The 24,970-nt window shown below is 31.8% G+C and overlaps 2 protein-coding genes across 7 annotated transcripts; one reads left to right on the top strand and one right to left on the bottom strand.

The window, feature by feature from the left end:
• Positions 1–2,795: 2,795 nt before the first annotated feature.
• LOC110671113 (uncharacterized) lies at positions 2,796–5,227 on the top strand. Of its 6 annotated transcripts, none has more exons than XM_058154264.1 (5): positions 3,658–4,081; positions 4,174–4,224; positions 4,313–4,446; positions 4,528–4,622; positions 4,725–4,875. In XM_058154264.1, the coding sequence occupies exons 1-5, from the start codon at positions 3,716–3,718 to the stop codon at positions 4,733–4,735; spliced, it is 657 nt and encodes a 218-aa protein (XP_058010247.1). In that variant the 5' UTR covers positions 3,658–3,715; the 3' UTR covers positions 4,736–4,875. The 6 variants fall into 6 exon arrangements, with proteins under 6 accessions (XP_058010248.1, XP_058010246.1, XP_058010247.1 ...); XM_021833489.2 differs by having other exon boundaries at positions 3,664–4,081; positions 4,714–5,227; XM_058154265.1 differs by lacking the exon at positions 3,658–4,081 and adding an exon at positions 2,796–2,955 and having other exon boundaries at positions 4,313–4,622; positions 4,714–5,227.
• Positions 5,228–9,968: 4,741 nt separating this feature from the next.
• LOC110669303 (uncharacterized) lies at positions 9,969–12,760 on the bottom strand. Its single transcript, XM_021830905.2, has 2 exons — positions 12,415–12,760; positions 9,969–10,529 (listed from the first exon to the last, which is right to left on the bottom strand). Exons 1-2 carry the CDS (start codon positions 12,676–12,678, stop codon positions 10,320–10,322), a joined length of 474 nt encoding a protein of 157 aa, XP_021686597.2. The 5' UTR covers positions 12,679–12,760; the 3' UTR covers positions 9,969–10,319.
• Between the last annotated feature and the right edge of the window lie 12,210 nt (positions 12,761–24,970).

Here is a 24,970-nt window from a genome sequence, read left to right as displayed (position 1 = left end):
TTACCTAAAGGGAAGAAGGCTATTGGTTCTAAGTGGGTTTTCAAGGTTAAATATAAGCCAAATGGGGAAGCTGAGAGGTATAAGGCCCGTTTGGTGGCAAAAGAATATAATCAGAAGGAGGGATTGGATTTCAAGGAGAGATTTTCTCCTGTAGCCAAAATTGTGACTGTGAGAATCTTTATTGCTTTAGCAACTATGTATCAATGGCTAATTTTTCAATTGGACATCAACAATGCTTTTTTACATGGTTATCTAAATGAAGAAGTCTCTAAATGGTTATACAAAAGCATTACCAGGTCAGGTTTGCTTATTAAAGAGATCTCTTTATGGACATAGACATGCCTTAAGGCATTAGAATCTTGAGTTCACTACTTTCTTACAGTCCTTGGGTTTTATACAATCACTTCATGACAATTGTTTATTTACCAGGACTCATAACAGTGTTTTCCTTGCTCTCCTCATTTATGTAGATGATGTGATTATGACTGGAACAAATTCACAGCAGATTGAACAAGTTAAGTCAGCCTTGCACTCTGAATTTACTATCAAAGATCTTGGCTTCCTTAAATACTTATTGGGCTTGGAAGTGGCCAGATCAGATGCTGGAACTATTATCAGCCAGAGAAAATTTATTCTTGATGTTTTAAAAGATGCAGGGTTACAGAATGCCAAACCAGTGTCTATGACTCTTCCTAAAGGTCTTCATTTATCACCTAATGTTAGAGATTGCTACCAGATCCTGATAAATTTTGTAGGTTGATTGGCAGACTGCTGTATGTCAATATTACAAGACCTGATATTAGTTACTCAGTGTAACACTTAAGCCAATTCATGTTAGCTCCTAGAAAACCATAGTGGGATGCAGCTTTGCATTTGCTTCGATATCTCAAGTCTTATCCTTCCAAAGGACTATATATTCCTACAACCTCAAATTTTTAGTTCTGAGCCTTTTGTGATGCAGATTGGCGTTCTTGTTGTTTCTCTCGAAAATCGCTTACAGGTTTTTGTATTTTTTTTGGAGATGCAATCATCAGCTGGAAAACTAAGAAAAAAAATATTGTTTCTAAATCTAGTGCTGAAGCTGAGTATCATAGCATGGCTACTATTGTTTGTGAATTATTATGGGTCACCTACATTCTTAGAGATTTACAAGTCCCAGTGCAGCTTCCCATTTCTTTGAAGTGTGATAATCAGGCAGACATTCACATGGTCAATAACCCTATATTCCATGAGAGGACTAAGCATTTAGATATTGATTGTCATTTAGTAAGAAAGCAATTGCAACGTGGTTTCATCATGCCTTCTCATCCCTCTCCTGCACAATAATTGGTAGATATTTTTACTAAGCCTTTACTGGCTTCCTCTCATCATTCTGTATTGTTGTGGAACTTCCCCGCAATCCAACTTGAGGGGGCGATATTGGTATATTAGTATTCTTTCCAAGTTTAAGTTATAGTTAGTTTTAGCTGATGTCATCAATCGGATAAGAGACAGCTCATTACAGCAGTATTTTATTGACTTTTGTTTCCTTCATCAGCATCAGCAAGCTTTGCTCTGTATATAACTACTTGTATTCATCCTTTTCAAACAAGAAAGATACAGTTTAGTTTCTCAAATCTTTGTTTCAGATAACTGTTCATATGATGATGGCATCTGCTGCATTTGTTATACCAATGAAGCAGATGCACAGTTCGGTCCTTGTTCCCATAGGTCTTGCTATGGCTGCATAACAAGACATCTTTTGAATTGCCATAGATGTTACTTTTGCAATGCAACAGTGTTGGAGGTCATTAAGATTGGTAAAAAGAGAATCTAAGGTTTGTGGTTTGTGTATTTTCTAGTTTAGCTGTTCATAGATTAAAGAAATGTCATAGAAGCCTATAAAGGGAAGAAAAGTAGGTGAAATAAAAAAGAAAGATGCTGCAATATGAAACATGATAGTATAGATTGTATATGGATTTTCACTTCTTATGGTGTCAAAGTCTCATAGGTTGATTTAAGAATTTTGTAGTGGAAACTGAGGGCATTATTCTATAAGTATGCGTAAATGGCAGTGAAAATCTACTGGTCTCTTTCTTATCTATTCTAAATAGGCATTAATTTTAAGTAGAATTGGTGTTTACTATATTTCCTTGTTTATTTATCAATTCAATTGGATAATAAAAACAACCCTTTCATTTCTTTGCTGCCGAGTCTTGAGTATTGCATGAACTTGACTCAAAGCTGCTGCTGGCTGCGGGAATTGTTTTTTCGACTACTGTACTTTTGAAAATAAGCATTAAAATATCCATCAAAAGTAAGTAAATAAATTTAAAATATATAAAATGCAGTTGACCTTGCTGAGAAACAGGCTATTATTGTGAAAAAAGGTGAACACAACCAACTAGCATTAAGAATTTCAGCTTTGACATCAAAATTTTTAATTTTGATGCAATTTACTTGTTTTGACCTATTTTATTTTTTTTTATTTTTCTATTTTTATTTTTGAAGTTTATTATCAATTTTATAAATTATTATAAAAATCCATAAAATCAGAAAAAAATTATAAATTAATCGAGTTGATTAGTTTTTTTTAATTGAAATAATTAAACAAATTAAATTAAATTTTTTAAAAATATTAATTAAATTGAATCAAGCCAATTTAAAAAAAATAAAATTATAACTTTTGTACTTTATTCCCTATTCTAACCAATTTTCCTGACCCCTACCAATATTTCTAGTTTGAATCATTAAACCATATGATACAGTATAATATTTTAGAATATAACCAAGTCTGTGTAAAGGGTTAAAAGTAAGAAAACAAGGGGCAGATATCTCTCTCTAGCCAATGGAGAGAGAAATTTCCTCTCCTCTCCTTCTTCTCCTAAGGCACTTGGCCTCTGTCCTTGCTGACCAGTAGCCTCCTTTGCCCCATCTAGGCAGGGAATGGGGGAGACTTCATCCCCTGTCCTGAAAGTGAGTTATGCCCTCCCCACCTTTGGGCGGGATTTGTGCATAAATAATGTTATTTTTGCATTTTTGTGGTAAATTTGGCTCCAACTATAGAGGGTTTTTGTTGATCTACTTGGGCTAATATAGTTTGCATGCACTTTGTCTTGGCGTTGCATGGTTGGAGTTTCTTTGATTTGGGCTATGAAAGGTGTAATCCTTTTAGTTGTGCTCGGTACCTCTGCGATTGTGTAACTGTTCGATTGGTTTTTGCGTTTGCCAATCCACTAGAGTTGACCTTTAAGGCCAGAAATGCTAAGAGCTCTGCCGTGCACCACCTCTTCAAAGGCTATTGTTTCTGTCGTTGGTTCAAGGGTCTGCTGGGTTTAAGGCCGTGAAGGAAAGATAGCTTGAGGTTTTGGCTAGTTTTTTGTTGAAGCTGGTTCCTTAAGCAAGAAAATGATCTCCCTTTTCTTGTTTGGTTCAGCTTCCCTTTTGCTATTGAAAATGCCGTCGACAGCAGGCTTGGTGGAGACAATCTGATTTGCAGCCTTCCTTGCTTTAGGGTTTTATTTGTGAGCTTTAAGGGCTTCTTGTTGTAAGCTTTTAGCTTGGACTTCAGCCGGCTTTAATTTCTTAAACTTGTAACTCATTTTTTCTAATCAAATGATTTTCTATCCTTTTGAAAAAAAAAATTAAAATAATTTTTTTTTAACTTTTTTATTGTTTCGGAAGAAAAAAAGAAAGCTTAAATAGTTTAGCAAATGAATGTAAAGCCCAAAGCCATATGTGTCCAGCCGTCTCCACTCTCCAAAGCATTTGTAATAGGGGCAAGGGCGGAGATTTCAACACCAAAATGTTTGGCGCTCTGAAATTGCAACTCTCTTTTCCCAATTCCACCTCCTGCGCTTTCTCTCTCCACTCTGTCTCGCGTCGCTGCCTCTACGATCTCCGCCTTCCAATTCGACGCCACTCGTCGCTCGCTGTTAGTTCACACTGCGATTCTCCACCACCACCAGAATCTGAACCCTTAATTTCTTCTGAATACATTGCGTCCCTTGGCTCTTCACCATTTCCTCATTCTACACTTCAGCTCTCCCAATGGAATTTCACCCAACGCCATATCCTCATGCTCAATGTCATTGCTTGCTCGGTATAATTTCTCCTAGTGGAAAAATTGAATTTTTCTGTTGCTGAAAGATATTGTTGTGGCTAATTTGAGATGAAATTCTGATTGTTTTGTAGGTGGCAGTCTCAGCAACTTGGCTTTTTTTCTCTGCAATTCCAACTCTTCTTGTATGCGATTCCTTTTCTCTGGTACTATTTGCTTTACACTTGGGAATTTTTCGTTATCATTTCCATGTTTGGTGGGTACCATTTCAAGGCTTTCAAGAGAGCAGCGGAATCCCTTGAGAAGCTGATGGATGCCACTAGGGAAGGGCTTCCTGATACAATGGCTGCCATTCGTTTATCGGGCATGGAGATTAGTGACCTAACAACGGAGCTAAGTGATCTAGGGTTTGTATTTTTTCATTTCAACCTTAGATTCTTTCTTAGATTAAGTGATTTCTTTGTCATTTATATCATGCGTGTGCATAGACAAGAGATAACTCAAGGCTTTAGAAGCTCCACTCGAGCTGTTCGCTCAGCTGAGGAGAGGCTTCGCCGTTTGACGAACATGGCGCCACCACCAGGTTATCTGCTTGTCTTAAGCTTTTCACTCTTTAATGTCATTTCTAAAATTTGTTTCATGCGTTGAATTTTACCCTATTTTCACTTGTTTAGCTTCATTGCAGAAGGTAGCTAGTCCCAAAAGTGAGACAGGAGGACCAGCCTTGGCTAGGACTGCAAGGGGCATGAGGAAAGGCATTGTAGAAGGTCGAGCAATCTTGCTAATATTTTTCGCCCTCACTCACTTTTCCAAGATGGCCTTTAACTATTTCGCAAAACGAGCTAAGCGGTAGAGCCAAAGGCATGAGCCAAAGGTGAGAATCGCAAATTTGCTTTCGCTACATATCTATTACTGTATCTAAATTTTAACATTCCAATTGGCTTAACGTTGAATTTTATTGTTTTGGGGGGTGAGCCAATGAGGCACCATGGACCTGCAAGGTGAAGGAGAAATTAAGAGAATAGACTTCATGGTTTCCTTTTATGTTGTGTTTGCATATTGTTAACATTAGCTTTGTCTTACATGTGCCCATAGAACTTGGTCATTTTTCCTCAGGTCTATTTGCTGTGTTCTCTTGTCTGTGAAATAACATTTCAGTTTATGAGAGCTCTTTTGTTTTTACTCTTACAGATGGTTGCGAAAGTTTTGGATGCTACAGTATATGATTGCTAGATTCATTAATGTGGCATCAAAAAGGAAGGCCTTAGCAATTAGAAGTTAAAACCAAACTCAGTTGCAAAATTTTGTCTGAATTATTTAAAAGCTGAAAGTGTGTGTTAGTCTTATATATCTGAAATATACCCCATCTGGCATGGTGCATAGAAATGTCCTCTCATCGAATATAGAAAGGAATTAGGCAATGATAGATATGTACCTCAATATAATATTGCAGCTACGTGCAGTCTCTTACCTTGTAATATGCATTATAGTTGCTTTGCTGCTCTTATCAATGTTATTCTTGAATTTCATGTATTGTCGCATGGATTCTTGAATTTTGGGAAGGAGGATGATGTTGATGATGATTAAGAAAATTGAATAATTATCAACAGAAATAAAGGTTTTGCTTGTGACATATTTCTGATTTGTTGAGAAAAAACGATATAGGCTTATTCTGGGCTCAGCTGGTACTAAAAGAGGGCGTGTTGATAGTTGAGGACAACGGAACAGGGATTAAGAAGTCAGGTTTGATGAAGAGATGGGAAGTTGGGAACATTAATGAGGATCAACATGGGCAAAATGGGCAAAATGGGCTAGAGCGATCCGAAGTTGGTCCTCCAATTCTTTTTCTCTGGACTGACATGGCTCAGAGAAATGTTTCCTGGTAGGTTCATTTAGGGAGCAGTAAGCTGTAATCTTGTTATTAAAACAGAAATCCGAAATTCAGTTGCAAAGATTGAAGTGAAGTACTATTATTTAGCATTAAAACAGAGATTGGCTTAATCCTTAATGGCTGCGAGTGATTAGACTGTTGGAGATGTCATATATGAAAATTTTCAACCGCCCACTTGCCTTCCGAGGCAAATAACTTAGGATGTGGAGTAAGATTGGTTTTCCAAAGCATATTTTTCATGCCTAGGGAGTCAATAAATTCATGCAAGGGGGCTCATCTATTGATAGAGATTAGAGAAGATCGTTGTTAAACAAAGGTACAATTTTCACAAAAAGATGAAGATGATGAGACAATCTGATGGAAATTGCAGTCTTGCCAGCTCTAATGGCAAGTGAACAAACTCTCGCATACTTTTGCTTTGCCACCGCCCCACTAAGCAGATTTGATCCTTGCAGTCTTTGAGGGTGGCCCCACTAAGCAGAATTTTGGACCTTGCACTTATCGAATATTGCATCCTTTGATTGTGAAGTGTGAACTCCAATATCTATCTTGGTAAGATAAATTACTATTCAGTGAGAGACTAGGAGAGCGTATAGTCCAAGGGTTGATAATTTTTTTTTAGGATGGATTCAAAATATAAGAATTTATATATTTAATAAATATAATTTATCATACATTTTGTGTCATAGGGAATTGAATTTAAATAAAATTATATATAAAAAAAATGTACAAGGTGGTTTGGCTTATTTTTAAGTGGGTCATGCAATTTGACTTTTCACAAACAGGTGCCTTAATCAAAAGGTATTTTATCTTTAATTTATAAAATAAAATTTACTAATTTTAATATAGGAAAGATGAAATTATATAAATATATTCTCTCTAAGAATTCGATTATTTCACAGAAAATAATTTATGTATAGAAAATATTTTTCATAAAAAATATTTTTTTAAAAGAAAATTTCGTGAAAAATTTTTTTTTTCATTTGGTTACAGTGTTAAATTAATAATATATATTTATTTTATATATATATAAGTGTTTTCATATTTTAATAAAATTATTAAAATTTAAAAAATAAAAAATAATTTAAAAAAAAAAGAAGTTATTTTTCTAAAAAATGATTTATTTTTCTTTTTTATCATGAAAATATTTTTCGTTGACTAATTTTTTTGGATGCATCAAATATTAGAAAATACAAAAAATATTTTTTAGAAAATATTTATCATGAAATAAATGAAATCTAAATTTCATACTTATTAAAAAATTTTAAGTAATTAAAACTAATATTTTATAATTAGTTTTTTTTTTCCTCTCCTATTCTCTCCATCTAGGCCCTAAGGATCCCTTCACTGCACAAATCCAAATTGTACATAAGACTCATGGCTCCCCTCATCTGCTACCTTGCTCCATCACAATCTCACCACACATCAAGCATGAGCGTTTCACGGATATTTATGTATGGCAAATGCTGTTGAAAAAAAGTAGTTTAAAAAAAATTATTTTATTATTTTAGATTTTGTTTAATTCAATTCTATGAAAAAATTTATTTTATTTGTAAATGAATTCTATTTATTTACAAATGAATTTCTTTGTTTGGTATATTTTATATTAAATATGAAATTCATTTCAAATGAAATAAATTTTGTATTTAGAATAAATAAAATAAAATAAAATAATATATCATAAGAGAATAATTTTGTTACTTGAGGTATATATGATTTTAAATTTGAAATTCATTTGTAAATTTTATCAATTTTGATAAAAATTTGATATTGTTATAATAAATTTCATGAAATTGATTATTAAGAATTCTAAATAAATTTTTATTTAAATCAAACACTAAAATTTTAGATTTACAAATAAATTTTATAAAATTTTGTGAAATTTATTTTTACCAAACACTATCTTAATATTTTTATAATTGAAATTTTATTAAATTTAATTTTTAATTATTTTTTAATATTTTCTAATTAATATATTTAAAAGAGTGATTTTCTCAATAGTCTCTAATTAGTATATTTAAAAGAGTAATTTTAAATAATCATGTAGGGTAAAAAAATTGTAAGTTTAATTATAGTAATTTTAATTTTGTGTTTATGTATAAGGGATCCTATAGTATTTAAAATTTAATTAATGGATAATGATGTGGCCACTGTAATAGAGATTCTTTGACAGACCATCAACAATGCGATACCTTTGTCGCTATAAAAAGGTAAGGGCAAAAAGCTCATTGTACGTCAATATTTAATTTGACCCTTCAAATTCAAATGATGTGGGATTTATATGATTAAAATAATAATTTTAATTAAAAAAAATTACTTTTAAGAATTTTTAAATTTTTAAATAAAACTTTTTTGAAAAAATAATCTTAGAATTAAAAAAAAACCTTGTTTTTGAATTAAAATTACAACAAATCTAATAAGTAAGATTTTTAGTAATTTCTTCGAGAAAACGATTTATCGAAATTATAAATCACAATTAATATTGACACATCTAAGATCGCTAAAAGTTTTGGAGTTCTTCTATTCAATCTTTTTCCTTATTTTTGTTGCAGGTGAACATGCTACAGTGGTAGCGGCATGTATGTTAGACTTAGGAGTAGGAGTGTTTAGTTTTGATTCTCATATAATTTTGGCTAAGAACAGGAATCGGAATCAATCTTTCCAACTCATTGATTTTTAAGAGCTAGACTTAGAATCAAATTTCGATTCCGTTTCGATTCTAAGCAATTTAATATGGTTCCAGTACAGTTTTAGTTCTAGTTTTAATTATATTTCAATTTCAATTTTTATATTAATTTCATTTAAAAATTTTATTTTTACACTTAAAATTATAACATGCTTGTTTCATTTTAAAATAGAAAAAACAATATCAAACTTTTAATATGAAAACAACAATATAAATAATAATACTAATACTGAAATAATAATGTTAACAGAAAAAATATACTATATATATTCGTTAACAAGAATATTTATTTTCTTCTACATATTTCTTAATTATATAACTTTTAACTAAAACATACATATATAGTTAAAAACTAAAAGGTATATTGTATGACTAACATGTGATTTATTCATATAATTAAGGATTATAATATAATTTAATATGTTTATGACTAAAATTATTTAAAAAGATTAGAAAAATAAAAGATAATATTAAACTATATGTACCTATAATTAAAGATAAATTAAGTATATCTAAAAAAATTAAAATATGTATATGTATGAAATCATTTCTTCAATTCAGTTTCAATTTGGTGTAATTTTGATTTAACTTTTAATGAAGAATCGAATTAAAATAGTAAATATAAATTTAATTTGATATAATTTTATTTTTAATTTTTTTTCAATTCTGGTACATATGATATAATATGATTCTTTGGTTCAGTTAGAAACCTCCGTTAACAATGCATTGAGCTACTAAGGAGACCTAGAACCCCTACACATGTAATAATAAAAAAAGATTACTACTGCAGCTTGGGATGGACTGTTTTAGCTCCTGAAATCCTTCCGCTTGCAGGGAGTTGTGGAAGTTTGTAATTAGCAAGAAGGAGGAACTTGATGCGTTCAGAAGACAGATTCTGTCAGCTTTGGCAGAGTATATAGACCGTACTAGGTTTGTCTTGAAAGCGATTTCAGACGTCTTTCAGGTGAATAAGATTAGAAGAAAAGACTGGAAAGAGAATGATTTGGATTGGGCCTATGTGCTAATTATGGAGAGCTTAATTCTGATGGTTGTAGACCCGTTGATAGGCAAGTACAAAGGTTGTTTGTGATGTCAATGAAGGACAGGCAACTTCGAAGGGAAGCGTGGAAGAGCTTAGCGGGATTAAGCTCCAATCAATTTGATCTTTCTTCCATTTCTTTCCTTTTTCTTTTTCTCAGTGTTGTTTAGCTTTTTGGATCAACCTGTTTTATTAAGAGAGAATTATTTTATTCTGCAATTAATTTTTCCGTCAATGCCCCCTAACATTGATGGGCAGCCTAAACTCAACGGAAGTACAAAACCAGAGTTATTGTTTAGTAATAGCACAACCCTGATAACTGATGCATATTTGATTGGATTTCTTGCAAAAACTTATGTTCTTCGTAAAAAAATACACATGAAATTGTTGGAAAAGAGCACTGCTCCAATCAATTGATCTTTCTTCAGTAAATGAATTGGCTTTTTAACTTAAAAATGAGGACCCCAAGGATTAACAATGATTAGCTTTAGTGAACGTCTAATCTCGAGTATATTCACCTTGGATTGAGCCACAATCTCTGACTTGCTTTCTATACCATCGATCCCTTTGTCCCTGAATTATAATGGCTGATAACTCAATCTTTGCTTCTGTAGAATTAGGCAACAAATTCCCACTTCCCTGTACAGCAAACCTATCTATCTTTTTACCTGTCGGAGCTTGGACAATTATCAGAGGATGGGTCTAACCCTAAACACTTCAGAAGTGCAAGTTTGGCAAGCCTAAAATAGTTGCAGGGATGGAGATCAATGATGGAGTTTGTTGAAATGCGTTCCGTTTCTGTATTCTCTTGAGTCGCTATTCTTGTACTTGTGCTTGTTGCTATCTCCCCTTTTATTCTTTGACTCTCTCTTATCTGCAAACACCATCTTTCAACTTCTTACACATCCCTTAATGTTTTAAAATTAAAAAAATAAAAAAAAAAACTTTTCACATTATAAGGTGAGAGACCTTGAACCGTAGCTCTTATTATTATTATTATTATTATTATTATTATTATTATTATTATTATTATCCCTCTCTTTGTTTTTATTAAGAATTCTATTACCCCCTTGAAAAATATATATTTTTATGACCCATATCCTATACTTATATGAAATATTGAAATTAAAAAAAAAATAAAAATTACTATTAATTAAATAAATGTCTATCTCATAATATATGATATGTCCATTTGTTTTTTAAAAAAAAATTGTTAGCAAAGCTCAAAAGAAGACTAAACAGAACAGATGATGTGTCTCTTTCACAACATTACAGATCATTTATTTTAAGAAGTTCAGATGTAATAAAATAAAAATTAGTGATGAAATATTTAAACTGAGAGATGATGGAGCTGCAGCAGCATCTTTAATTGAAAAATAATAATAATAATTCACTAGCTCTACTTCTAATGAGAGAAATAATTAAATAGAAGCTGGTGGGATAGCAACAAAATACAAATACAGGTATGGATTGGCATCTGATTACAATTATCACAAAATTATGCAAATGGGTAGAGACATCGCTTCTTTTCTTTCTTCAATGATGACCAGACACCATAATTTTTCCTTTTACTCTTCTTTTTACTATAAGGAAAAAGGAATTCAAAAGACATGATTTAACCATTGAATAGAAGCTTTTACATACAAAACTCACATATAATTATCAAACTTTCTACAGTATACTACATGATTAAGAAAATCATTAGCTCTGCAATATTAAAAAAAAAAAAAGAAGGTGGCCATTTTTATCAATAGACAAATCATGATTCATGAAGCAGGCAAGACTCTATCAAAGAAATTGTATCAATAGACAAAATCTTGCTTCAAATTCTACTTGCATCTTCTTTTTTTTTTTTTTATCATTTTAAAACTTTTAGTATATAAAAAAAAATTATACCCAATTAATATTCAAATACAATGGAAAATATTTGGCAACTATGAGAAAATTTAATCAGCCAAATTAAAAAAGAAAAATGAATTAATATTGGTAAGCTAGCTTCATAAAATCCAGGTTACATTTAGATTTAAGCTAATTTTAGGAACATAAAACAATGGCAACAGGTGGAGTCTCTGTTTTGTGCAGTTTTATTTATAATACTTTTTCGCGACCATATATAATTATAAATAAAATTTCTTCTTTTTACAAAATAGACAAATTGATTTTAAATAAATCATGACTATATTTAATAGTAAAACACTTACATCATAAGATTATTATTATTATTATTATTATTATTATTATTATAAAAATAATAATTCAATCATAGAATATATGCAGATATAATATAATCCGTTTCCTTCAAAGAAAGGCCAAAGGAATCCATAGATTGAATAAATAGGAAAAGGACTTGCCAATACCATAATTGATAATTCCAAATTTCAGTATACTCGAGCAATCCAAAGCCATTTTTGAAGTTTTTGGTACCACCTTGAATGCTACAATTCACCAGTATGGTTAAAATTGGGCCCTCAACAATAAATACATCACTAACCCATTCAACCCATCCTATGAAAAGAGTGGACTCCCAAACACTTTTTGCAGAATTTAAGGAAATTATGAATTCAAGATATGCCAAGCAATTACCATCAAATTCATCAATGCCCCACCACTAAAATATGCTTAAATATTTAAGAGAAAAAGAAAACCCAGAAGAATTTGCCCAATAATATGCCAAACAATATGATTTCAGCGAACAAACAGGTTAAGGTAAAAGAGACGAAGAGAAGGAAAAAGAAAGAGAAACACAGGGGATTCCATACCTGGTGATGGTGCAAGCGATTTGCGAGTGTTGTGGTAGTACTGTGGTTGAGAAGTGACTTGTTTAAATAAGAAGCAGCAGCGACTGAAGAAGAAGAGGTGGAGGAGCAGGAGATGGTTTTTGTGTCGGAGTGCGAGGGATCTGAAGTAAAAACACTGAAACAACAGAGAAGAAAGATTAAGAGGAAGAAGATTAGGATTTGGATCCAAATAAGCCATGGGATTCTATAGCTTTCTACTGTAAACTCATCCCCTAAATCAAACATGTTTTTATCTGTTACTTTTTTTTTAAGCAGAGAAGAAGAAGAGAAGATGAAGGAGGAGGAGGAAGAGAAACAAACGTTTGGTGAAGAAACGGTCACTTTAAGGAGGAGAGAGATTCAAGAAATAGAAATGGAAAAAGGGCGAATATTACTTGGGCCGACCACGGAAACTAGCGAGAATTGACAATTTGATTGCTATTTCCCACGCTTTAGCTGTTGCGCGTCGGTTGGATGTGTTTTACTCCCCTAAATAAAAAATTAAGAGGATGCCTTTGGTTTTAAGATAACCTCTTTTTTTTCCCCTTTTTATTTCTCTCTCGATGGCCAGCCAGGGGTTAGTAAAAATTAATTTTAACCGAAAAATATACTAAATTGATTTAATTTGATTTTTCAGTTAACTGATTCAATTTTAGTTAATACTTTTTAAAACAAATGATTTTTTAATTTGATATAGTTAATTCAGAATCGAACTGAATCATACTGAATGCTTATTTTGTGTTATTTTATCCTAGAATAAAATTCATTCACTTTGGACTTTCACTCTTTCTCTAGTCTTTGCTCATAGAGTGAGCAGATAGATGGGCATATCTGCATAGGGCTCCTCACAATTCTTGTTTTTAAGGATTTGTCTAAATGGGGTGACGAAAGAGTAAGTAATAGAATGATAAGAACAAGTAAATAAGGGAAATGGTAAGGATTATAATTTAAAAAAATATATATATGTTTGGAAAAAGGGTGAATTAATAAAAAGATAAAGAGAGGTAATGTATATTTTTTATATATTCGGAAAAAGATGAAGGAAGCATAAACTTGAGGTATGTAGAAATAAAAATAGTCATGGTTGTCATCTCCCCTTCTTTACCTCTCCCTAAGAAAAATTAAAATTTTAGGGATAAGGGAGGATAAGACTTACCCTGACTTACATTTACCCTCCATTAATTAATCCCTTTTCAAATAAAGGGTATATAACTCACTTAACTGTCCTTACCTTTATTTATCTGTCTTTCACTCTTATCCAAACACACTCTAACTCTCAACACCTTCCCCTTTTCATCCTTCTTCTTCTTCTTCTTCTTCTTCTTCTTCTTCTTCTTCTCCATTTAACTCTCTATATGGTACTAATGAGGCGATGGGTCTACCGATCTCGATGCCTTCCTTTCTCCATCCACTGTTGATCTCATCCACTTGAAAATATCTGCAAATCTATCTTTATCTTGTCTAATAGAGTTGTTAGTTTCGCACCACTACTAGTAGAGCAAGGGTCTATCATTTGTGTTTGAACTCAAGCTTGTCCTACCAATGACCAACATAGCATGCATGGGTGTTCGGTTTTTGTGGTGGTTTACTACTGTCCTTGTTAAGTGAGCAATGAGGGAAGAAGAATCGATGATTTGTTTGGTTACTAGGATTTGCATATGCTGGTGATTTGTTTACTCCAATGGGTGTTAGGTTATCTTTTTATTTTGTTATCTTTTTTTAAGTTTTGATTTCATTCTCTTATGGTTTTTGTGTTGTTCATGATTATTTCTTGAGATTTTTTATGAGTTTTTTCTCAAATAGTAATTGATAACTTAAATTTTATTTTATTTGTTGAAATGTTAATGAGTTATTTGCATGTGATGGATAATTAGAGGATTGAAAACTTTTGAGTTCTATTAAAGGGGATGGTCTCAGAATCAATTAATAGAACTGAACTGATTTTTCCTAGTTCAATTCAATTTGGTTTTTCTTATACTTCAATTTGGTTTGGTTCACAATATTTTACATTTCAGTTACTTGGTTTTGTCAGTTTGATTCTGCTCCAAACTAAACTAACCAATTGCACACCCTTACTCAACATTGATGGATGTGCATAGTTAATTTTACTTTAAAACAAAATGTAAAAGGTTAATGCCAATCTTGTGGATATAATGCATATATTGAGGGGGATCATGTTTCATGCTTTCCACATAGTTTAAGTAGCACTAACAAGAAAAATCAATACACAATCTTGTATAGAATAGCTATGCACTTGTAATTATGCATATTGAAAAATTCTTGAAGTTTTGTTATCACCAAAAAAAGGGAGATTATTAGCCTTATAACTCAAAGTAGTATGATTTTGATAATAACAAAAGGTGAGGTAATCCACCTAACAAGTTTACAAAACATTGTTTCAGGTGTGCATGCAATATAAAATAATTATGGATGATGGACAATTAGGGATAAATGCCTTAAAGTTGTTTAAAGATAAATTAGAACCTTTGGCTCTACATTCTTAGGTTGTTTGTACAAAGAAAGAGAGAAATTTGGTAATTTGATTTGATTTTTCAAAGAACAAAAGCTATTGATTCCCTGAATAAAAGTGATAAAAGCTATTGATTTTGAAGCTTATTTTATGTGCTAATTAAATTAAAGATTTCATTTCGTGGAAGCTCATTCATTATTTTTATTAGCAAATAATCTCTCTATTTAGTATTAAATTGATATATCTTGTATCAAATACATTGTTATTTGAAAGGTGTTCAAGTGCCTTGTGAGAAATTTGAGGATGTTGAGAGTGAGAGCGAGTTTTTGGTTGTTAATCACCATGAAAAATTAAAGCTTGAGTTTGTAACTGACTTAATTCTTGCCTGTGAAAAGAGTTTTATATAATTGAGAGGAATTTTCAAAGTCCATCTTTAAAAAGTAGATGTAGGTCCAAAATGCCAAACTACTATAAATTAAAGTATTTGATTTTTTTTCTTCTCCACTCTTTAGTCTTCAATAGATTATCTTGATTTGAAGTTTCATTATGAGTTGAGCTTATTGTTTATTAAGTTATTAAATATTCTTCATAGTTAATGCAAGAGTATTGTGCTTGAAAAAGATTGATTATAAATTGCTCGTGTCTTGAAATAAGGAACATTTCTCTTCATTAGAGTTCCTTGTTGTGATCATTTGCACATTAGAACACTACTTTTACTCATTGTCAGTCTTGCATAGTCAAGATTTTTCATAAAGCTTAAAGTAAGAGCGGGAAAAATCGAAAATAGTCTAATTTATCCCCTTCTTAGACACATTGCTTGGAACAATAATATTTCCATGACAAATCACAATTATTGGTGGTGTGAGAACAGGGGCAGAGCTACACTTGGGCCAAGGAGGGCACTGGGCCCCCTGAGTTTTCAAAATTTTTTAAGGGTATAATAGTAATTTTTTTAAATATTAGTATTTTTTTAATTATTACTATGTAAATTTTATGGGGTACTAAGCCTCATAAAATTTTAATAAGTATTTTAAAATCTTTTAGGGGTATAATATAGTAGTAGTTTCTCAAAAATTAATTATTGTCCCAATATTTTAAAAATTTTTAGGAGTATTACTAATTTTATAAAAAATAAAACTCTAAATTTTAACTGAATGATATTAATAGTGAAACGCAAATTTTTTTGTAAAAAAATTTAAGACATCATTATTTCTTGGCTTATTTTTTACCATCAATTTTATTTTATCGCAATCACTAATTTCTTTTCTTTGAAATTTAAATTATTGGATAGACTATCAAATGAAATTTTAGTATATCTGTTTTGTCATTTTTTTCATCAATTTAAAATTTTAGTGGCTTTATTCTCATAATCTTATTGCTATTATTGAAATTTTTTCCTTACTATAATTTCATTAGACTCAAATTAAAAAAAAAAAATTCTTTTATAAATTAAAGCCATATCATTTATTTTATTTAATTTATAATTTTAGTTAAATTTATTTTTCGTGATTACTAGGAAAAAAAAAATAAATTCGAGATAAATTAGACAAATTTTTTTAATTTTAAGCCATTAATATATTGTAAGTATAATAATTCTTAATGTTAAGCATTTATTATTATTTTTAATTAACAACAACTTTCATTTAATTTTTAACAAGTAGATTTTATTTTTAAAAAATTTTCTTTTGAATTTATATTATTTTTACAAATTACATATTTTTTTTAATTGGGCCTCCCTAAATGGATTTTTTTAGCTCCGTCACTGTGTGAGAAAATATTTCCATTTTAATATTTTAAATTTAAATTTTATTATAAATGCCATATGACTTTCTATGAATGAAAATTATAATTTTTTCTTAAAAAAATAAAATTAATTTTGTACTAATAGTTTATTTCATATATATATAAAGTTTAATCAATTACGAAATTTTTAATCTCAATTTGTTATGTGGACAATCTAATTACTTAGAATGATTAAACTGTCAATCCATGTGGACAATCTACCTAATTGCTTAGAATGATTAATCTTAAATTTTAATTCTCAATTTAATATTCTAAAGTGACGTGTGACCTCCAAAATTCTGCTCTCACTCTATTAAACTCTTAAATTTTTATTCAGTGTGCTCTTAATTAAAATTTAATACACTCAATGTCTCCTTCATTTAAGAAATAGTAATGCACAAACCGTTTAAAGCTAGCATTATTGACATTTAATCATCTTAGTTTTTTTTTTTTTTAAACCCAATATCATTTGACATCTCAAAATGGATATGTTTTCTCACTAATTAATGTTGATCTTTCAAGACATATTTCTTATTGTTTTTCTTACTCACTTTGAATTATATTTTGCTTTTTCTTTCTAGCCATTTGCTTCTCCTTATAGCATAAACATCATACTTAATTTGTTTTTTTTTTTTATTTTTTAAAAAGCAATGACTAAACTCTTAAAATGGTAAGCTTATTGTCACGACCCAATCTCACGGGCCAGACCGACACTAGAACCTGGGTTAATATAAAGCCCACGAGGCCTATAGTAAGCCTTACTGTTCCCAAATTCTTAACCAGAGCCAAAAACTGATGCCTAACATGCAAATAAAATAAAATATTATATTTTTATTCGAGCTAACGCAACTCGATAACCATCAGAAACTAAAGTTAGGGGAGCCCAACTCAACTCTGATACTATCATTTACAAACTATTTAAATATCATAAAAATTTTTCATTTATTAAAACCAAAAACTTAAATTAACACAGTCCCTGACAAGATCAATGCTACTACTAGCACATGTGGAGTTCTAAATTACAAATTGATGAAATAATAATACAAATGAGTAGCTGCTGATAAACCTACAAGAAAGGAAGCTTGTTATTCTAAAAAAGAAATCCTTCTGTAGCTTGGAAAAATAAGATGAACAGGAGTGAGCATTCGACTCATAGAGTAAGATATTGATTTTAAATACAATTTCTATAACTATCTAGGCTAATGCTTTCTTAAGGATGAAATGCAACATATACCAACATATTCAACCAAGTTCAAATAATATTCGCACAAAGAATAATTTAAAGCACTCACACACTCGCGTGCCACATCAATCAAATATATATATGGGAGTTGATCCCCTATACAACTCTCTTAATCTAATATCTTCCAGTGAGATTAACTCGAGCCAGACTTCTCTTAATAATCTAAATGTAAGGGTTAGTAAGATCAACTCAAAGCCATACTCATCCAACTTATCACAAAAAGGATCGAGCCCTAAGCGAGAATAACTCAAACCAATCTGCACGTCCTACCCATATCCAGTACCACACCTCATATACGCTGACATACACACAGCTCCAAATTACCCTAAGGTGACACCCACATCAATTTCATTAAATAATAATAATGCAAAATAAAGCGTGCCTATAATAACTATATACATATAATTATAAGTGAATGCATGAGCATCCCTTGTATGTATAATAATATTGAAATTATAAATTAAATTAATATCTACTCACAGTACATCAGAGACTACTGTGATAGCTAAGTGGAGGATGGTTGATCCTGATCACGTAGGCAATTATGTTGTGCATTTATTAGTGCTAACTTAAATCAAGAACTTAAAGAGGCAAAGACATCCTAATTTATACTGAAAATCCAGCAAAATTTCTCTTATACCTAGGACCTATCTAACTTGCAAAGTGGCTCAAACAACACTTCTAATATCATAAGCCTCAAGTTCACATTTTAACAACATCACATGGCCCCTCTTGGGCCCTCCAAACCAGGCCAAAGTCAAGCATTCAGATAATTCTACTATAATCCTTATTCTGTAAAAATCATCCAAACTAGCTCTAAAAATTTGAAAATTATGCCTCACAGTCCTTAATAATATTATAAGGCTATTGCAAAAGAAATCATAATTTTCTGACTACCCACGAATATTTTATGAATTTTATTCTAAATCCGATATTAGGCAAAAATGAATAACTTAGAGTTCGGTCTTACCTATGCAAATCTGACACCTAGAACGTGTTCAAAATGTCTGAAAACACTAGGATTGACTGTAATATTGACTATATTCTAGAACGGGCCGCCAGGCAACTGGATCTGGTCAATAACTTAGTATCGGATGTCGGTGGGCTATCATCGATCCGATTATACCTAAATGAAGCCCAAAAATTATCACAAAATTATTTTAAATTTTTGGGAATCGAAAAAGTCCTAAAATCTCACCAAGCGATCTGGATTGTCTAATGATTGTCTTTTTCAACGGTGTCCGATCAGAGCGGAGTCAGTCCCATCTCGAAGGTTTCGTCGCGATGAGATCATCGGTGGTCTCAGATTTCCGATCCGACGGTCGAATCGCCAGAAAAGTGGATAGAAAACTTAAAAAGCCCCATTTTTTTCTCTCCTCATTTGAGTGATTCTTGTGGCTGCCGACGGTGAGGCTAGTCGAAAAAGCTGCCTCAGGTGGAGGAGAGTTGATTGGGATCGATGGGGCTACCAGTCATTGGCCAGAATGGCCAGAGAGAATTTTCTCTCTCTTTCCTCTCTCTTTCCTCTCTCCCTCCCTCTCTCTCTCTCTCTCTCTCTCTCTCTCTGTGTTGCCTGTCATCGTTCATGGGTTCTTCGGTGCTGGTGCCAGTCATCAGGAGTCTCACTGGCAGTTGGTTAGAGCTCATGGCTGGAAATCATGGAGGAAAAAGGAAAGAAGAAGAGAGGGGGAGGGGGGGGGGGTGTTCTGCTGGGTTTCAAATTTTGAATTTTTTTTTTCTTTTCCTTTTCCTGCTGGAGGGTCCCTTCAATAGCAATCATTGTATTTTTTTTTTTTTTTTACTTATATGAATATTATATTAATATAACTTAAAATATTTAACCTATTTTAATATTAAAATAATATAAAGCATAATATACCAAAACAATAATAATAAATACACTTAAAATTTTATTCTTCCTTAAATAATAAATTTAAGAATAATTTAAATAATAATCTTAATATAATACAAATAAAAAAAATCAAAAGTTTCAATTAATATAATATTTACAATATAAATGGTCCTATAATTAGATTTTTTATTCTTTAGTAACCAATAAATTTCAATGCACTTGAAATAATGATAATAGCTATTAAATCAACAATTAAACTAAAACATTACATCTAATATAATAAGTTTTATTTAATATACTTAGCTCAAAGCAATAATTAAACAAAAATTTTGTTTAATACAATAATAAATAAAGCTTTTAAATTTAATTTAATAATAATAATAATAATAATAATAATAATAATAATAATAATAATAATAATAATAATCTCATAAAATATGCTTAAACAATAAAATAATATGAGAATAATATTAAGAATTATATCTTTATGTATAAAAGAAAATTCAAGTTGTTACATTCTTTCCCCCTTAAGAAAAATTTGTTACTGAATTTTCGAATAAAATGAGGATAAAGAAAAGAAAGTTATTAGGACAGATGTGAGCATTTGCTCCTCCAGTTATGTAGAGATGGTTAAAATACCTTATCCTTCAAACTCTTCGTATACTATAAATCACATTCTACTGCTTTCTGACTCTACTGTAGTGTCATAGCTGTCATCATCATTCCGTAGTGAAACTCTTACCTTATTACTCACCCTTTTCTAACATCTCTAGTACCCTCCATGCTTCCTCTGCACTCTAGTGTAATAACTTGTAATATTAATCTTTGTTCCATTTTGTTACCAATCTTTTTGGTGCAAATATGTGACTCATACTGCCTGTTTTGTAATGACTCATGAAGTGTCCTTCTGAAATAATCACATTTACATGTACCTTACTTAAGATCATTATTGATTTTATTAGTCATTGAAACTTTAGTAAAACTTTTCTCCATGCTCAAAGCACCTATATTTCTTAATTCCATGATATTGTGAACTTTCCACTTACTTTGTGTCACTAATAAGATTCTTATACCAACTCCTATCTATCTCCTGTAATCAGTTGTGTAGAGCTCTATCCAAATGTCGAACATCCATATTCTATCTATCAATATTGAAAAGTGGACTGGGTCTCTTCTCTATTATGACAAAAGTCTATGTATTCCCAAGCCACCCAGTCAATACAACTTATCATATCCTACTCCTTTTCTGAAAATAGAGTTTCTTGACTTTTGCTTGAAACTTCTTACTATCTGATGTGCTACCTGACACATTGGCACTTAAATTGAGGCTCCATTATTCCTTTAACCTACCATTTTACCATAAATTGTTTTAAACATCCCTTAGTGTGTCCCTAACATACTTATTCATTCTTATTCTCATCATTGTAACCAACTCTACCGAGCTTTTCTTCTGTCCTTTGGATCTTATCCACTTTTTTTTTCCTATTTCTGCTATTGTTGATATCTTTTCAATATACTATACTTATTCTTTAACCTTTGTCCTGTCTCACCCTTATACCTTTTTCCTTCAAGGATGTTCATCCCATCATCAACTTTAACCTCCTTTTTATTTTTTAGTCCTATCTTGATTACTAGTTCCATTATTACTAAAATTCTAACCTTACAATTGGCTCCTACCAGCATATTCTTTACATTATGTAACACTTGTAATTGACCATAGAAAATTCTTCTTGTATATCCTTTCCCAACTTGATCGTCAGAATATTATCATTCCCTACTATTCTTTGTAGGAAATTGCTTATTATGGTTAGATAGGAGCCTTTGAAACTATAAGTTCCACCTGAACTAATATGGTTGTGGGAAATGTGTGCTATATTATAATTTCAGACAAGATATTTCACGTGTTTACTCTCCTTAATATAACCACATATACTGCCCACGGCTCTCCAAACTTCAGCTTCAAATTTACCCATCAGTAACAATTTCATCCTCTGAAACTCATCCATAAATAGTACTTTTTCCAATTTATAGTTTAGAAGGGTTGCAAGCCGTCGTAACTAACTCGATTTATCTCCTATCACTACTCTAATTGTCTTTTCATACTTAAAATTTGGTACACACTTACCGTTATTTCCTTTTAAGAAGAATGTGTATAGATTGGTGTCTACCAAATTATTAAATACTGGGTCACCTCAATATAATTTCCCTTACTTATATAGTCTTCTAGAGCCAAAAGCATGAACTAAACTTGAAGAGAAAGAGAAATCTCCTCCTACAATCATCAGCACACTGTTGTCTGTAGAATAATGTTCAACCCATGTCTCTCGGTCTTCTTCCTGAAATTTCATTATCTCTTTTTACAAGATATCAGTTACAATAATCTTTCTATTGTACCAACAATTTGCCTGACATATCATCTTAAGATTTACTATCTTTACTTACACTCCATTTTTACCGTTTATGCCTACCCTCGCTCTTTTGCATCCCTATATCTTATTGTATTTTAGAAGATACCTCTCACTAAAAGACTCTTTCAGAATTGATTCCCATCATATTTACTACCATAACTCTTATCCTTGTACTTCTCAGTGACTTGTGAATATCACTCATACATATCTCTTTCGGCTCTATATCTTACTATTATTCTGTCACTTATTTTCATTTATGTTTCCTTATAAAGTGAGTCCATTGGTCATATTGAAAATGCTTACCTAACCCTTGATCGCAGACCCCATAACTGTTATCTCACTATCTCTACTCAGGACTTAAGCCTATGTGCCATTTTCCACCATCCTTTTTTTTTTCATCATGCCTATTTGAACCATTAGGTTTACTTTTATTTAACTTACTACTTATTAATTGACTCCTTTACCTGATAAGATAGTTCAAGACACCATTGCGCATCCTATAACTTTTGCTTGCTCTAGTTGCATTCCTCAACTAACTTTCCTCACACTATTGGAAGTTTAAATGGATCTTATCCCAGTGCTACTTACTCCATCTTGGGAACAGGAATAGTTAGAGTTTAATCCGTATCCTGCAACTCTGAACTCCATGTTTTGGCTTCTGACACTACCCGAACTATGACCTGCTTTAAGTCTTACGCTTCTGGATCCTATATCTTAACAACTATTTTCACTCATGTAATCTCATTCTGGGCTTTCTAATATTGCTTTTCAATTCATCCTATTTACCTTGCCTAGGATGCCACATTATGTACTTTATATCTCACTTTGATCTTTTTAATCTTGTCCTATTCTTGGTTGTTCGATTTACTCTTTAATTCATCTCTTTTATTTTACCCAAAATAGAACCTTGATTACTTTATTCCTTAGCTTTATTCTTCTTCTTAACCTGATAGCTATGCTAGATAACTGTACTTTTCAGTGTCTCTGCTAGGTCATCTTCACCTTTGTACTACTCAGAATTGGTCTTTCGACCACTCTGATTAGCACTTCTATTGCCATTTGAATTTCTCTTCTGTTATATATGAAACTAACTATCCAAATTTTCATTTCTGTATTTCCTTTTATCTACTAATATTCTATTACTTGTTTTCACTGACTTGAAGTCACTGTTCTTTCCTCTGCTTAACTAGAAACTACCTTCTAATACCTCAAGGAGGGAATCTACAAGATCCCCTTTTTCCCTTGCTACTCTAAAGCTCTGCATCTATCATGATCTAATCCCTTATGATCCTTACAATGAAAATTGTACTCTTTCAAAAGAGGAGAGGGGGGGGGGGGGGAGGAGGTACTTGAACCACTATTCCCTACCACACTATAGTCTCATTTAGGACATCTTTCCACAGATCATTATATTAGTTGTACTCTTCTGTCTCTTCTGAGAAGATATTACCATACTCTGTAGCATAACTAAATACAAGAGAAGTACTATCTCTACCACATTACCACAACTATACAAGGCTATCTATTCTCTTTTTATATTATAAACTTTCGTAGAATGCCATTTCGCAGGTTATGAATATTATTCATAACCTCTAGTCTCCTTTAGGGAGTAGAACCGTACTTATGCTCCACTATCACACAAAGGAGATGCTATCTTCATTAAACTTTAGGCAGTACGTCCACCATAATGCCAAAACTATCAAAGACCCCATATCAGAGATCAGATGGTCTCACTCTTTAGGTGTTACCTTAACTTTGTAACTATACTGAAATCTCTAATCCTATGAAAACTCCTGATAAAACTCTAGCTCATACCAGGATAACTAAGCCACTGACTCTAGTTATTGCTCAACTGTGATACTTGATATTCTAATTCAAGGGTTTAAACCCCTAACTAGGAGTTCCAAACTCTTCTGCAGAAATAGAACTCTATTCTGGCATAATTGTACCAAAACAGAGACCATCTGTAATCGCCTTCATCATGGAACACCATGGGGAAACAAGCAGCTCTACATAATAATCCCATCTCAATACTGTAATCTATAGCTTATAGCATAAACATTGAGAACATTGCATAGATTACTATGGTACGTCCCAACAGACCAGGTTTCCCAACCTTTTATCTCTCTTTAACCTACTGATATTATAAATTTACTATGACTGGGCTTTCCATTGATAACTGCCAGCAGTAATATCCTCACCCCCATCAAGGGTAGCTATACTGCCATAACTTACATTTATGTACTCATGCCTTGTGCTAGATAGGTATGCCACCTAGCCTCATACTAACAAAAACACTAAACTTCTTGGAGTATGTATCCCTATTGCATACCTCAACATGTCTGCTAGCTCTAGTTTCTATCACCATGTACTCCACAAAAATTAATACACTAAACTAAAGCACTCTTACACTATCTAAGGAATAACACAGAATCTTCAAATAAGGAATTACAGAAGAAGATGAAATAGGAAGTTAAACTTTGCATGTGACAACTCTAGGTACACATTTCCCATGAATCTAGAACTTAAGCTCTGATACCAACTTTATCATGATCCGATCCCATGGGCCGGACTGGCACTAGGACTTGGGCAGGCATAAAGTCTTCGAGGCCCGTGGTAAGCCTTACTATTTCCAAATTTATAACCAGGGCCAAAAACTAAGGCCTAACATGCAAATAAAATAAAATAAAATATTATATTTTTATTTAGGCCAACCCAACTTGATAACCATTAGAAACTAAAGCTAGGAGAGCCTAGCTCAACTCTGATACTATCATTTACAA

Source organism: Hevea brasiliensis, chromosome 10 (genome assembly GCF_030052815.1).
Source record: "Hevea brasiliensis isolate MT/VB/25A 57/8 chromosome 10, ASM3005281v1, whole genome shotgun sequence".
Classification (NCBI taxonomy): Eukaryota; Viridiplantae; Streptophyta; class Magnoliopsida; order Malpighiales; family Euphorbiaceae; genus Hevea; species Hevea brasiliensis.
This window is presented reverse-complemented; position numbering and strand designations above follow the sequence as displayed.